The sequence below is a fragment of the Anarhichas minor genome, unplaced genomic scaffold (genome assembly GCF_050575085.1).
Source record: "Anarhichas minor isolate MPS153535 unplaced genomic scaffold, ASM5057508v1 ptg000028l, whole genome shotgun sequence".
In the NCBI taxonomy this organism is placed as follows: Eukaryota; Metazoa; Chordata; class Actinopteri; order Perciformes; family Anarhichadidae; genus Anarhichas; species Anarhichas minor.
In genome coordinates, this window is record NW_027466474.1 from 11052908 (window position 1) to 11068161 (window position 15254).

Consider the following 15254-nt stretch of genomic DNA (forward strand, 5'->3'; position numbering starts at 1 on the left):
ATTCCTCCTGTGCAGACTTTTCGCCACACATTAACTTCAGGCCAATAGACTGGAAAGAGGAAAACATTTTTATTTTCCCAGCAGAAGCTCCGCATATAAAAACACGGCCGCTGGTTTTGTTTGCACTCCAAGTGTACACACATATAAAAGAAAAGCACCTTTGTCGGGCGTTAGTGTGCATAGTAGTTACTTGTTGACTTTTCTCACTCTACAAAGTTTCATTTGAAGGACACAAGAATGTTATCGTGAAAAGAGGACTGAGGACAGCCATTTGTTTTTGAATGATTTACTGGCAGGGATTCACCTGATAACAGGGTTATTTGCTTTACTTTGTGTCCTCATTAGTCACTTATTTTCACCATAGAATTTTCGCATGCAGCTCACTCTCTTGCTTTCATTTTCAACGTGTATTTATATGGTAGTGTGTGGTTAAGTACTTACAGGAAGGGATATGAGTATTTTCTTTTTGCACAAAGGGAACACATTCAAATTTTCTTTTAGTAATTTTATTAAAACAAACAGAAATGCAATATTTGTGTAATGAAACCTGGAATGTTAAAGGGATACTTCTGTTGTATTTAAATGTTTCCAAGCATCAAGCATTACCATTGTATAAAATGACATTTAATGATACATTATTTGGCAGAAAAAAAACACTTAATATAAGTATAATGTTGATATCTGAAAGTATGAATACATAATCAATCTAATCAATACATACATCTTACATCATTTCCCATTTGCAATGTAGCTAGATTGCATTTTACAACTAATTGATTTCTTAATAAAAGAAAATGAAATAATACAAATTATTCAATAAAACTCTTTCAGTATTTCCATAATATTTTGTCTTTTAGTGTCATTGTATTTGTCTGTGAACTTTCAGTACAGTTGTGAGAGAAGGGCCTTGCAGTTCCCAAATCTGTCCAGCTCCTCCACCACACCAATCAGCCTCTCAACCTTCTCTGGGGGAAGCACCGCCCCTGCGTTGTTTCTGAACTTCTTCCTCAGGCTCTCATTGGTCAGCGGGTTGCGCCAGTGACCGTAGAAGGTGTCACAGCGTCCCTTCAGAATGTCACCCCCAACAAGTGTCACCTGGATTTCGCCATACATGCTGTTGAAATTAGCTGGGTTGTCTTGGGGATGCTCAACGTGAACACGGCTCAGCAGAGCGTGCAGGTCAGGGCGTCTAATGGCAGCGGGTGAGAAGGACTGCACAGTCACCTCCCCATCCAGGAGAGCGCTGCAAGCATTGAATTGGAAGGAGTGGCGGGCCTCATGCTCAGAGTCAGGGAATGGCCTGTCAATGTACTTTGATTTGGGAACTCTGAGCAGGATTTCTTGGACTATAGCTGGAGAAACAGTGCCAGGGCCAAGCCCCACAAGAAGCTTATGGACCGAGGCTGCAGCATCTGCCACCCAATGCATCCCCAGATGGGCAGGGAAGCGCTTGAAGCCAATGTCTTGCTCCTCCAGCAGGAACATATGGCCGTCATCATTGGGTGATCTTAAAGGCTGCGGCACATAGTCTTCATAAAAAGCATTGAAGCCAGCTACACCAGCGACAGCATCCAGGACCAGGGGACTCGCTTCTAGGCCTCGGGAGGCCAGCAGAGCAGCCTCCAGCCCCAAACGTGAGGCATTACCGATGTGGAGCGGTTTAGACTGAGTGGCTGCATTAGCCATTGGGGCTCCTGATAGAGAAGCAGCTATAGCCAAGGCATGACTGCACTGGGAGTGATCCAAAGACAAGAGGCGAGCACATGCGGCCGCACTTCCCATGGTCCCCACCACACTGGGAGGGTGAAACCTGGTGATGAGAAGGACAGAAAACAAGAGACTTTGGTCAGGTGCTTTGGAACTATTTACTCTTGTGACTAAAGGAGCATTTTAAATGGCTGCTCTCCATCATAATGGTTAGTATGTAAAGGTGCCTCTTTGTACAAACGGCTACTCTTTCATGAGACTCTCCACATGCACAGACAGCTTTTTTCAGGGCATTAAAGGAAATAGGTTTTTCGTCATTTCAGTGATTAATAAACAAGCAAATAATGTGGTGGGTCATTTTAATTGGTGTTAAACACTTGCCAAATGGAATCTTGTGTGATATTCTCCTCAACATGCCTTTTTGAGCTAACACTACCCACACGGCCCCTGCTGCCCTTGAGTTAAACATATTAACATGTCTTTCACAGCTCACAGTCACCACTAAGAGGCTGCACATTGCACTGCGCCGGCCTCCTTGTAAACCAGCCTGCAGAGATCAGTAGGGTCAAATATGGATCTCTTCAGACTCATTTGGATACATGTTCTCCATTTAGAGTACAAATGAAAACTCCTTAAAAATGAGCTGACTTTTTATCTATTAAACCATCACTGTAATGTAAGTAAAAGTACAACACCTACTGCAACATTGCTATTAGACTATAAATGACAATATCTATGTCCAATTTGACGTACACTCTCTGAGGTGCTTACCTCTTGGGGATGTTGTGGGCCTCAGTAGAGAACCTCATCAATCTGCCCTGGATCTCAATGCCGATGTTGAATGCCAGCAGGAAATCCAGACCACTAGGTTTGCTGTTAGCAGGCATCATGTCACTGAGAGCTAACACAGCAGGAAGGACTGCTCCTGAGGGATGAGTGGCAGGGTGCCATGTATCATCAAAGTCCATGGAGTGAGTCTGTAACAAACAAACAAATTATTATGAGTAGTAGTAAATGTATTTACTGTGCTTCATGAAACAATACAGTAACTAGTTTCAAACACAGTGTCTGTGTTTAAATGATGCAGTTCATCTCCTTTCTACGTTAACTCTCACTCTGGCCAACGTATTTTGATTGGACAATTCACAATTTCCACAACAGGCTTCAAGGGTAATGTGGGGTAAATTCAGTATTTGCACCCAGGGGTGGACTGGCCATAGGGAAGTTCAAGAAGTCTCCCAAACTGCTGATCTATTAGAAACACTATACAGCTTTTATTTATCAATGTCTGATGTCAGTAGTCACTGTATGGCCTCGGCCATGGCATGGGCCGCAGACAGCACAGAGCGGAATGCCACTTGTGAGATTGGGCCAATCCAATACTTTTAATATTGAGGGGGAATACCCCTCCCATTTGGACTGACCTAGTATTTGTGGATATCTGATTGGCTTATTCATTTTCATGGCGAATGTGACAAACTGTGACTTGTGTTCCAGCTCACCTAAGCGTGTCTGGACGGTCTTGTTTTGATTCAGTGCAGTGGTGAAATGCTTACACAAACTGAGGAGACGGGTGCCAGCAAGACATCTTAAAGTGTCTTGAAGGTCTTCAGCATAATCAGGTTCTCTTTTTACTACAAAAGCTTTATAAGTGTTAAAATGTCTGCTCTCTGAGCGTTGCATAAAAGGCCTCTGCCTCTCAAGTCCCAGATTGAAGTTCAGTCACACTGTGGTGCACTGGGGACAATAGTGACCCTTTCCACATATTTATACTCACAGCCACTCCATTGACAAAAGCTGCAAGTGTCGGGGAGAGTCTGGTACCCTGGCGGCCGTACACAGAGCTGATGTCATCAGGACCATACATGTGCTGAAGGTGAAAAAGTGTGTTGAGACAAGGATATTTTAATACAACAGTATACAGTTCAGGCACAGCTGTTGCACTGACTTACGACTACTTTGGTTAAGGTCAATCAATTACTTTTGTCAGTCTTATTTCCTCGTATGAGATAACCCCTTAAAGATATTTATTTCCCGTCTGACTCACCTGACAGTGCTCCAGGGCCAGCTCAAACACGTCTGTAGTGCTGCCAATCAGACCAACTCCAATGCTGTCTAGCACCATCCTTTTGCTGCGGTGGAGCACGACAGAGGACAACTGCTGGGGCTTTACTTGACTGATGAACCTCCCGTAGCTGGCTGTGACTGTGTCCTCGGGGGCCAGGCGCTTCAAGGCTGCAGGTGGAAAGAGCAAAGAATGTAGTGAGCACAAATAAGGAAGGGAATCAGGAGTAAGTAAAGGAGATTATTTTTTGACTACAACTAAAAGTGTTGTTTTGTAATGGCTGAACTAGACAGAAATGGACAAGAGAAAGAAGTTCAGTTCACCTTCCACTGCAGGCCTATGCAGTCCTCTGACAGCCCACACTGGTCTTATGGTTTTCTACAGGGGAGAAAAAAACGTACATTACATCCTTACTGTTCATCTGTAAATGACTACATATTACATTTTTTGTTTTACTGTAAACCACTTTTTCCACATCTCAGCTTCATTACAGGCTGTTATTTTCTGCCACAGACTCAGTCCTAATTAAATCAGCCTTTTAGTGGACATTGGCCTCACTATAATGACTATTCTGTATAAAGAGTTATTGTGCGGGTGTATCAGGTATGGTACAGTATGTGTTAGTTGCTCCACATTTACCAAGAGCTCTGTTAAATTCTCCCTTACCATGTTGTACACAGTTCAAGCTATAGTGTGATTTTATGATTTTTTTATGAAAACCTGCGCTGGATGAAGTTATACAGTTTTAAGCATACACAACAATCTTTTTGACTTACTCAACCTTGAACAAAATTCCCAATTATATAGATCCCTGTTATAAAAAAAAAAATCTATAAATATGTTATCATTACCTGTAATGTGGAGATCATGGCTTCAGTCAGTTGTTGCTCTTCTTTTTTCTTGATCTTGGATGCAGTAGGTTTGCAGTCAACAGGTCGTTGGAAGGATGCTGATGCTTTTCACATTGAGGGTACCTGCCTTATATAATCCAGGACTCACAATGGCTACTGTGACTGATCTGGGAGGAACAGGGAAGGGCAGGCCTTTCCATAACACAATTTTAATCAGATTCAATGGAGAAACTTCCACAGTGGTTGTCGTCATCATCATCATTATGGTAACCAGCAATACCATTTCCCAGAAGTGGAGGAAAAATAGGTGTTGCTTTGTTGTTCAAGGTGAAGAGAAGTGATGTCACCTCTCAGATTGTAGACTGTGAAGGGGAACTTTCACAAACTCCTCCTACACGCAAGGAGGCCTTATTCATGACAATCTCTCTTCCCTGGTTAGAACAACTCAAGACTGTCAGAACGTCTTCACCAGGTAAGACTTTGATTTAATTTGCTGTATTACTAACTTCCACAAAAACATTATTTCATGTTACCTTTAAAATGCTACGGTGTTACTATGCTTTTCACATGAGGTAAATATCTGCAGTTAGTTCAATTCTATCGGTCTATGGAGAACAAAATTTAGTTATTTATGAAATTAACAGAGAATACCAAGATTATATCGCCAACAAATGTATAACTGACATGATCAGAACCAGTACCTGTCTTTTGGGTTAATGCCTGTAAATATCTGTTTGTTAATCATGAATGAAATGCTTACTTATGCTGACACCGGCTGCTTTCCAGTTATCTGCACAGGGAAGTTAAATACAGCTACTCCACTGTGTCTCTTCTCAAAGTGTTTAGCCCACTTCACTGATGACAGGACAGGGCCAAAGACTCAGGTTTCTGTCAATGTTACAGGGAGATAAGAGAAAAGAGAAAAGAACGTTACAATTTGACTCAATTGAGTTTGTAGGACTTAACAATTTGTCATCTGCACTTTACAGTTTATTTATGTTCCTTAAATTAAAGTTATTGTAATTTTAGTTTTGTCTTGTTTTTTTAATTTTTCTTTAATGTTCTACAAAAATAAGGCATTACAAGTGCTAAATTCAATATTCAGCGCTTGAATATAATTCACTATCTAGGACCCCGCCTCAGCCGAGGGCGAACCTTCGTCGATTATTTGGAGCATTGGGTTGGTGGAGATTAGCCAGTAGCGGTTTGGGGAAGGCTTAGTTGAGGATCCACTGCGGCTCCCGGGCCTTGCAGATCCCCCGGTCTCCGTGTGGGACAGAAGGATAATGACTATGGAAAATGATAACCGTGGGTAAAATAGTTTAACAAGAGGGAGGGAGGGTGGGATGCGGAAAACGCGAGCGAGCCGAGGCTTAGGGTGGGTAGGTATTTGTAGGAGTGTGGCCGGAAGCGGGGGAGTGGCTGAGGCGTGGCCCTGCTCCTGAAATTCAGCTAAGTTTTATCTCCAATAATAATTATAGCAGCAAACAACTGTTTGCTTTGTAAAGATAAAGTGGAGTAATGTCTGCCTGAGCAGAGAATGAAGTCGCTTTAGTTTGCACTGCTAGCGCTGTTAGCACCGTAAGCTATGAGCTGCCGGCTCATCGCCATCAACATGTTGAGAGGCAATCGAAATGGAGGTCATTTTGCTCCATGTAGTAAACTTTTGTGAGAGTCAAGTTTTTCCAATCACAAACAACGGTGACCTCTCTCTCCCTGCATATAACTTGGAGGATGATTCCACTTTGGCAATTAAAGAAATCGACCAATATTGAGACAAAATTCTGAACTTGTATTTTGGGTGATCACTGCATTTGGTATTGCATGCTTACTTGATGGAAAATAGACAGGGTACATACATTCATGGATATGTTTTCTGTGTCATTTGTTTTATTATTTCAGTGGAACAGCAGCTTTACAACAAAGACACGATGGCAACTTCAGATGGATTTCCAGCCAGTTTCTATGGTGAACCTGGAGTGTTAGGCTTGTTATCTAATGGGATCAGTGCCTTCCTCGTACTTCTACAAAACTTCAATACAGCACACACTGGCAATGCACCAGTCGGGGTGGAGAACATACTTGCAGGTAAAACTTTTAGAAAATCTGTGGAAATAATACAATAAAAAGTAATACAAAAATGTCTTAACATTTTCAATTCCATGTTTTTTATAGGTGTTCATCTCATCCTGATTGGTGGTATATGCCAACTGGTGGCCGGACTGCTTTCCTTTAGAAAATACGATCATCTGAGTGGCACCTCCTTCCTTGGGTATGCTGCTCTTTGGGGCAGTTATGGTGCCACCCGAATCTACTTTGGTGCCTCAGCTGAAACTCCTATAACAGCATCTATGCCGCAACAGATAATGAACAATTATTCCGTGTCCACTGACATGTTAGGAAACATGTCTCTGAATGCCACCACAGAGACAACTTATCCTTTATTCATGTCCATAAAAGAGTCAGCCATCGCTGGTCTGGTCCCCTATGTTTTTCTGTCCTTTATCCTTGCGTTTTGCTCTGCCACGGTCAACTACATCATGCCTTTTGTTTTTGGGGCCATTACAGCCACCTTAATCTTTGAAGCAGTGGGTCTGGTATCAAGCTCCTGGGCTCTTGTTGTCGCTGGGGTTCTGGAATTGCTCATTTTGATATTTGCCATCTACGGTTCAGCTGCACTGCTCATCAAAGGTCTGACTCAACGTCTAGTCCTCAAAGGCTTCGGAACCCCCCTCTTTAATGTTCTCCTCCTAGGGACCACCAACTCAGGAAGTGCCCAGAGCATTGGCCAAGAGAAGAAGAAAAACACAAAATATGCAGAGCCCATGGCCTTGGGCTTCTTCTGTGACACCGTTGCCCCCTTCATCTTTGCTTTCTACAGCTTTGGGTACATGAAGTCCTTTGGCTTAGGAGCCACATGGCTCTCAATCATCACAGTTGCCCAGCTGTTCTCCAGCTACTATGCCCATCTGCGCCAAGACTGCTACCACACGACTAAGTTTGGTCTTCATGCCACATATTGGCTGATCAAGGCTTGGGATGAGTTCGTGCTATCTGTTCTAGTTGTGGAGGACAGTAAGTTAGTCTTAGGGAGGGAAGCAATGGTGGGAGATTGGTTCTTTGTGGTGGCAGGCGTGGTGCTCTGCGTGGGAAGCCTTAACACAGATGTCCTGGAGCTCATCCACAACATGCTGTTTGTCCTGCTCACACTCTCAACAGTCCCTCAGATTCCTCTCCAGGGATACTACATCTTCTTTGGGGTAGCTTGCTCCCTGTTCACCGCAGTCTCCCTGTATGGTACTTTTGCGCGTCTTATCAACACCATAGCAGAGAAGTCTCTAATCCCTGTAGGACCACAGCCCATCTCCTCTGACCAGTTGAAGAAAGCTTTGAAATGCTGCAGGGCCGAGCAAGGAGACCAGGAGGCGCTGCCCCAAACGGACCAGGCTTCAGACGCCATGTTCTACCTTTTAAATGGAGTTGCAGCCCTCTCAGCTATTACTGGAAGTTCATCTAGCACGAATCCTGCCTTCCTTAATCTGACTGTCCCTTGGGTCCTCATCTCTGGAGCCATCATCCAGGCCTATGTCAGCCGACTGCAAGTCACAGGAGCTGGTCGTTTTGGGTCAGTCATCCCATCCATCTATGTCGCAGTATGGGCAACCTGGACCTGGTTTAAGTTTGCAGGTATGTCAGTACAAATATGTTTAATGGAGACTTGGTGCGACTAAATCACACAAAATTTTGATCCCACATTTTTGTATTCTAGGTAACCTGCTTCAGTTTTCCACAGAGACAGCTTACGGTTTCACAGCAGGAGCCATTGCTCTTCTGGTCATTAATGCTTTCCTCATGCTGATTGGTAAGGTCAACAAGATTCTTTCTTTTCAATAGAGTTCAAATAAATTTAATGAATTTGTTAGTTTTTGAGCTTGTTTTCTTTCTTCCATTGTCTACGTCAGCTGCCTATAAGAACCTGGTTTTGCTGTTTCTAACAACAGTCATGGAGGTTGTTCTGGTCTGTTTACTGCTTTCCACTCTGCAACGACTGCCACTTCAACTAGAAAGTATGCATGGACAATTTTTCTTTTAGGTTTTTAAATATAGGAATAGGCTGAAATGAGAATATTATTTGTAAATCCATATAGTTATTTAAACATTGTGACAACATTTTCTTTACAGTTGCCATGCTTGCGCTACTTTCAATCATTTGTATATATGGAGCTCTGGCATCACTGGTGAACTGCATCTTCTCACAGAGGCTGCTACCTATGGGCCCTCCCTTAATAAAGGTAACCACATAAGACATCTTTTGCATACCTCTGCTAATTCAATAATGGTCTGTCATATTATATCCTTTTCACAAAAATGTCCCTCTCTCAGGAGGAAGTGAAGCAGGAGTCTGCTCCAGAACTACCCTGTCCTGTGACTTATTCACAACACACCAGTGGTCTCATGAAGATTGCTGGCCTTCTGGAGGAAGGAGGAGTGTGTGGTGTACCCACAGACACTGTGTATGCCCTCGCTGCTTCCTGCAAGAATCCTAGAGCTATAGAGAAAATCTACAATATTAAAGTAAGAATGAAAAATATGCTATCTTGGTATCATTTAGAAGTGAAATTTGACACAGATCATTAAATCTAGTTTCAACATTTTGACTTTGAGGTAAGATTAATCAACCTGTGATCTGTGACCTCATTCAGGACCGACCAGCAGAGAAGCCCATCTGCATTTGCATCTCTAATGTGGAGCAGCTAGTGGCAGCCAAGCCTCCCTTCAGCCCTCTACTCTGGGAGTTTATGAGGAATGTGTATCCAGGAGGCATCAGCTGCATCGTCAGCAAAGGAGACTGGCTGTTCAAACTAGGTAAACTGTTCAGTTTAAATGTTGTGTTTCTGGATTCAGTTAACTGTTTCAGCCTATAAATCTAAATTACCAGTATACACCTCACCTTTTTAATTCATCTTTTTGTAGGAGTGGGACCTGCTTATGATCGTGTTGGCACCAAGGACAGCATCATGATCCGAGTCCCTGACCACACTGTGACGAACCACCTGTGTGACCTCACCGGGCCCCTTGCTATTACTTCAGCAAATCCCAGTGGAGAGCCAGACAGCACTCACCACACCATGGTCATCAAGTCAGTGTCTCTTATCGGACCTTACATTTTCTTTTTACAGCAGACTAATCTCAGTGTGTCTTGTGTAGCAGAATGACAAATGTGTCATATTATGCAAATAGGGAGAAACTACATGCACACTCACTCAAACGCCCTCTCCTACTATCTTTTTTTGCAACAGTCGACTGGGACACAAGATCCAAGGGGTTCTGTGTGATGGGGACTCAAATGAAGTTGTTGCTTCAACCGTGGTAAACTGCCTGAAGATTGATGAAGGTCGGACGCAAAGATATTCCCAGTACGTTCTTTCTTTGTTGTATTTTCACAGGTGCTTTCTAACTCAAGCCTATCTCACTGTTTCCACAGGGACCATCGCCATTGTGAGAGAAGGCTGTGTCCCTGCAGTAAAAGTCAGACAGATATTCGAGAGAGTGAAAAGCACTATGGTGTGATTGTCTTGTATCTCATTGCTCTCCCTCAGAGAGCCTTTTCATGACATGTTCCATATCAGCAAAGTCAGCTCCCCCATTTCCATTCAACAATCTCAGACACTTTATCAACAATATGTGAAAGACTAAGTGATGGTGTGTGTATTGCTGCTTGTGGATGAGTATAACTGGATGTCTTGGCAAATGTTACAATAAAATAACCATTTGTTGCTCACAATGCTCTTGATGGACACTTGACACATGAAGAACCTCAGCTGATGAACAACAACTTAGTGAATATACAGTGTCTCAGCTGTATCATTTTGTCAAAAACAAAACTGTAAGGACTAGTTAAACGAATATCCATTTCCATTCCATTACCCAAATGGATAGGCACTGGACAGGTCACCAGTTTATCGCAGGGCACATATAGAGACAGACAACATTCACATTCACACCTACGGGCAATTTCGAGTCTCTAAATAACCTAAGCTGCATGTATTTGGACTGTGGGAGGAAACCCACGCTGCCACGGGGAGAACAACACACACTCCACACACAAGGACCTCCCGGATTGGCGCCCCTCTTGCTGTGAGGTGACAGTGCTAGCCACTACACCACCGCGCAGCCTAAACGAATTCCAAAATATCTTAATGAACTGACTGCTGTAAATGTTAAAACCAATCTGTAAATATGTATTTATTCATTTTAATTATACTGTATGTTGACATGCATTTTGCACTTATGTTAATATTAAGGGTGGAATTGAAAAATGACCTGTATTTAAGTTCACTGTGCAAACAATGAATTTGACTGATGTGTAAAGTTTGTGTCCCAAAATAGTAATAAAAGTAATGATGTCATCAATAATATAATTTTCAATTGATTCATTTTCGAAAACATTTTCAAGAGCATTTCTATAGACTTTCTTTGACATACTACTTTATGAATTTGTATTATTTCTTTCAACATGCTATACTATGACTTTTTTTGAGATACTATAGTATGACTTTTTTATAACTTTTTTGACATACTATATTATTACTTTTTAATGACTTTTTTCAACATACTCTAGATTACTTTTTTCGACATACCATACTGTGACTTTTTATTGGACATTTTTGGCATTCTATACCTGAGGTCTTCAACAGGGGGTCCGTGGCCACTAGGGGGTCCGCATAGGTACTGCAGGGATCCGCGAAATTAAACTTTATTTTTTAATTTTTTTAATTCTCTAAACCTTGAATCTGTCCATTATTTTAATAGTTCAGTATTGTATGAAAGATAACAGGTATCTTTATGCATGGCAGTGGCACTAATAGGCCATCACTCATTTTTCGTTTCTACATTTATGTTTAAAATTAAAACATCAATTTCAATAGCTTGTATGAAGGATTATCATGTAATTGACAGACAATGTTGATATTGGCATTGGTATCAGCTGACAAGGTATGTTTATAAAAGGCAATGGCACGGCCACCGTACTCACTGTACCTTGCACATGTTTAAAATAAAAACGAATACATGAACCTGTGTTTTATTTGAATAGCTTAGTGTTGAATGCACAATAAAGAGGTATGTTTATACGTGGCACTAGGCCCATTTAATATAAAACACAATTTTATACTATATATAGTCGGGGGTCCCTGCTCCATCTCTCTATCAGTTTGGGGGTCCTTGGCCTGAAAAACGTTGAAGACCCCTGTTCTATACTATGACTTTCCCAACATACTATAATATGACTTTTAATATTACATTTTTCGTCATTTTATACTATAACCTTTTTACAACTGATTTTGACATACTATATTATGACTTTTTTCTACATACTATACTATAACTTTGTAAAATCTTTTATCAACGTACTATTCTCTGACTTTATTCTGACATACTATAGTATAACTTTTTAATTTTAAAACTACACTATGACTTTCATCTGACTTTTTCAAACAAACTATAATATATATATATATATATATATATATATTATAATTATATTATATTTTATTTTTCTTGTACATCACTTTAAAATAACTTTAAAAAATAATAAATGTTAAACAAATAAACCCATCTTTTCATTGAAATAAATCATTTTCCTGACACATCATCTTAAAAGGCCCGTCAAAGATATCTGTAAAAAACATCTTTGGATTTTCCCACATACATCACCAAGATGAAGTATCTCAAATCTGCACTGTATAACAGACCCTTGTGATTTTCCCTATGAAGACTATACAAAGGTTGATAATGAAACAAAGAAACTGCTTACGCATTAACTTATTACCAGGAAAAACACCTTGGTCTAAAGTTTGATACAGTGACTCATTAAACCTTCAAAGGGTTGATTAGGCTCCAAAAGACAGATAAATTACTTTGAAGGAACACCATTACCAACATTCATCATCTTGAGTGTTATTTCTTCATGCATTTCCTCAAAGATGCTCTGGTGTCATTGAAACATATCAGCAGTCTGAAAATGAAAGAGCGGGTTGGAGAGTCAACACAGACACAATTATTTATACATATGTTATGAGCGCTGTTACCTGCCCGTGTAAATACACAAACACTGACATTATCACTATTATGAGATGTTACAGTCCAAGGCCCTGTGTGCAGATGTCATCTCACTCGGCACCACAGGTTGTTTGTCACTGTTGTTAACAATTTGCAAGGGCACGCTGTAGAATCCAGTTCAGATAGTTTACTCAATGACTGCTAAAGAGAGGAAGTAACGCTTTACTGGAACCCTCCACTGGCCTGCGTGGTTCTTAGTGCCTCACTTTGATTCCTGGTAATAGTTTTTTTCATTTATCAAGTGAGAGAGCAAATATTGATTATACATCTAGTGAGGCTCAGGAAGTATTTTCAGGAAAACAGATATACAAAGCATTTACTGACATACATAATAATCAGGAAACAGCATATGACCTTATGCATATGTTTTATGCATAAGGGTAATACAAAGTTTTAAGTTTCATTTAGGTTTTAGGTTGTTGTTCCTTCGGGTGGCACTTTCCTAGTGTAGGAAATTTGGGTTTAGAACTGTTTTAAGAAATTATAATAGTAAAAAAGTAAAAAATAAAAGTGTTTAATGATTCATAAATAAGAAATCATAATTAGAAGTGTCTTGGAATACATAATTAGAAGATTCATAATTGTAGAAGTGTTTTAGGATTTGTAGTTTTAGAATTTGTAGTTAGAAGTGTATCTTAGTAGCACCTTTATATTTGCTTGTGAAACTTGTGAAGGTTTTTGCCAAAAGTTGCAAATCCTTATCTTTATATATAATGTTTACCATAGAAGTGTTGAGCCATAAAAGACAGTCATTGAATGTTTTAAACTGTAAAGAATAGTATGTTGGGAGTAAGGGACAGATAGATTTCTAGACAGGCAATTACAGGTCATACCCGTGCGAGGGTCCTGCGAGGAGGAGGAGCCAACTGGATTTAGCCAATAGGAACTACGGACATTATGGGATGTTTTTTGAACTATGTAAGGCGGGAGAGAAAGAAATTCCGGCCTCTTGCTCCTGTACCACTGGGTGGGTGGTAACGACTTTTGGGGTGAGCAGGTCATATTCGGTGTAACTGTAAATAATGTACTCCACTATGCAATTGTTTTAGCATGAGAGGTATTAAATGCTTTGTTTATAATTGAAACCGGTTCTCTTTGTGTAAGAGGCTGGATTACATGCGGTTTCCACACAGTCTAGAGGTTCCATGAACCTAACACTAGTCAGATTAGTGTTTATTATTACCTATCATGGGCCAAAAACCCTTGTGTTCTTCGCATGTCTGCAGATCGTGTAACCCTAATCCTGACTCAATTTGTAATCGTATTAATTACATGATTGAACCTAACCCAGAGGAACACAAATAGGGAAAATGTACTAAAAAGATTAAGCTCCAACAGCAAAAGCCTTCATTAGATTGAAAATAATAACACCGACATCAGAATGTTGTTTGTTGATTTCAGTTCAGCATCCAACACAATCTACCCCGTGAAAGTGATCGGTAAACTAAGTACCGCACTCTGCAAATGAAACTCTAGCGCGAGTTCAGTCAGAAAGACAATGCTTTTACATGCCTAGGCCTGTTTATTTCTCATGAATCTGCCATTTACTCCTCTTACACATGCTCACACATACTGTCCTTGCTGTCATTGTTTGGGGCTGTCAGTCATGATATCAACTGATCAGCTGCTCTCTTCTATCCAATAGCACAACGACACAATTACATCGTTAGTCTATCATCTTGCTGCCGTCTTGTCTCTCTACCGTCAGTACGTTCATGTTGCTGTTACGCGCCCCTCCACCTCCCCATCGTCGCCCAGTCTTCGCAGATTTTTCAGCTTCATCTCATCATTCCATCAGCCTCATCAGCCACCACCACCACCACCACCGGGCGATTACAAATCTCTCTGTAGAGTCTAAGTGACAAAGACTCTGTCAAGACTTTATCATCACATATCATCTGTTAATAATAAACAATTATCTTTTCTTCATCTGACTTGTCTCTTCTGATTGAACTGGTTACTCGACTCCCTCACATACAGGAGGCGAAGGAGGCGAAGACCCACGCCTGTCTGCATCAATGTAGCTGAGATGGAGCAAGTGGACAGTTTTAAGTCTATGGGAATCACCATCTCAAACAACCTGACACGGTCATCACACATCTCCATCCTGGTGAAGAAAGCTCATAAACTGCTAGATTTCTTGAGGAAATTTAAGAAGACAATTGCATGCAAAGTTCTTGTTAACCTTTACAGTAGAGTAATAGAAAGCATCCTGACCGGAAACATTGCAAACTGGTACCACCAGAATTGAGAGCAGCTCCCTGAGACTCCTTCATTTATCCTCCTGACTTCACCATGAAATTCAGTTTTCTTTGTTTCCCTATAGCTTATTATGGGATTACAAACCACAGACCACACCACAGACCTGCACTACCCTATGTTATACAATGACAAACAAAAGGTGTAAACCTTATATGTAAGGAGATTCCAGTGGGAACATTTGCTGAGCTTTGTTTGCAAACCAACATAGATTTTTATCATGCATAAGACCAAAAGAGGACAAGCGATGT

At 41.0% G+C, this 15254-nt stretch overlaps 1 protein-coding gene across 1 annotated transcript; it reads right to left on the reverse strand.

Moving 5' to 3' along the window:
• Positions 1–882: 882 nt before the first annotated feature.
• Positions 883–4641, reverse strand: irg1l (immunoresponsive gene 1, like). The gene is made up of 6 exons (XM_076102824.1): positions 4624–4641; positions 4096–4150; positions 3755–3942; positions 3485–3577; positions 2479–2684; positions 883–1810 (listed from the first exon to the last, which is right to left on the reverse strand). Exons 1-6 carry the CDS (start codon positions 4639–4641, stop codon positions 883–885), a joined length of 1488 nt encoding a protein of 495 aa, XP_075958939.1.
• Between the last annotated feature and the right edge of the window lie 10613 nt (positions 4642–15254).

What these genes read in the sequence shown, in the direction of transcription:
- irg1l (XM_076102824.1), bottom strand. An exon ending in GCATAGGCCTGCAGTGGAAG is followed by an intron (nt 3,943 to 4,095) that starts GTGAACTGAACT and finishes TTCCACCTGCAG; the next exon opens with CCTTGAAGCGCCTGGCCCCC. An exon ending in GCCCACAACATCCCCAAGAG is followed by an intron (nt 1,811 to 2,478) that starts GTAAGCACCTCA and finishes TCTCATCACCAG; the next exon opens with GTTTCACCCTCCCAGTGTGG.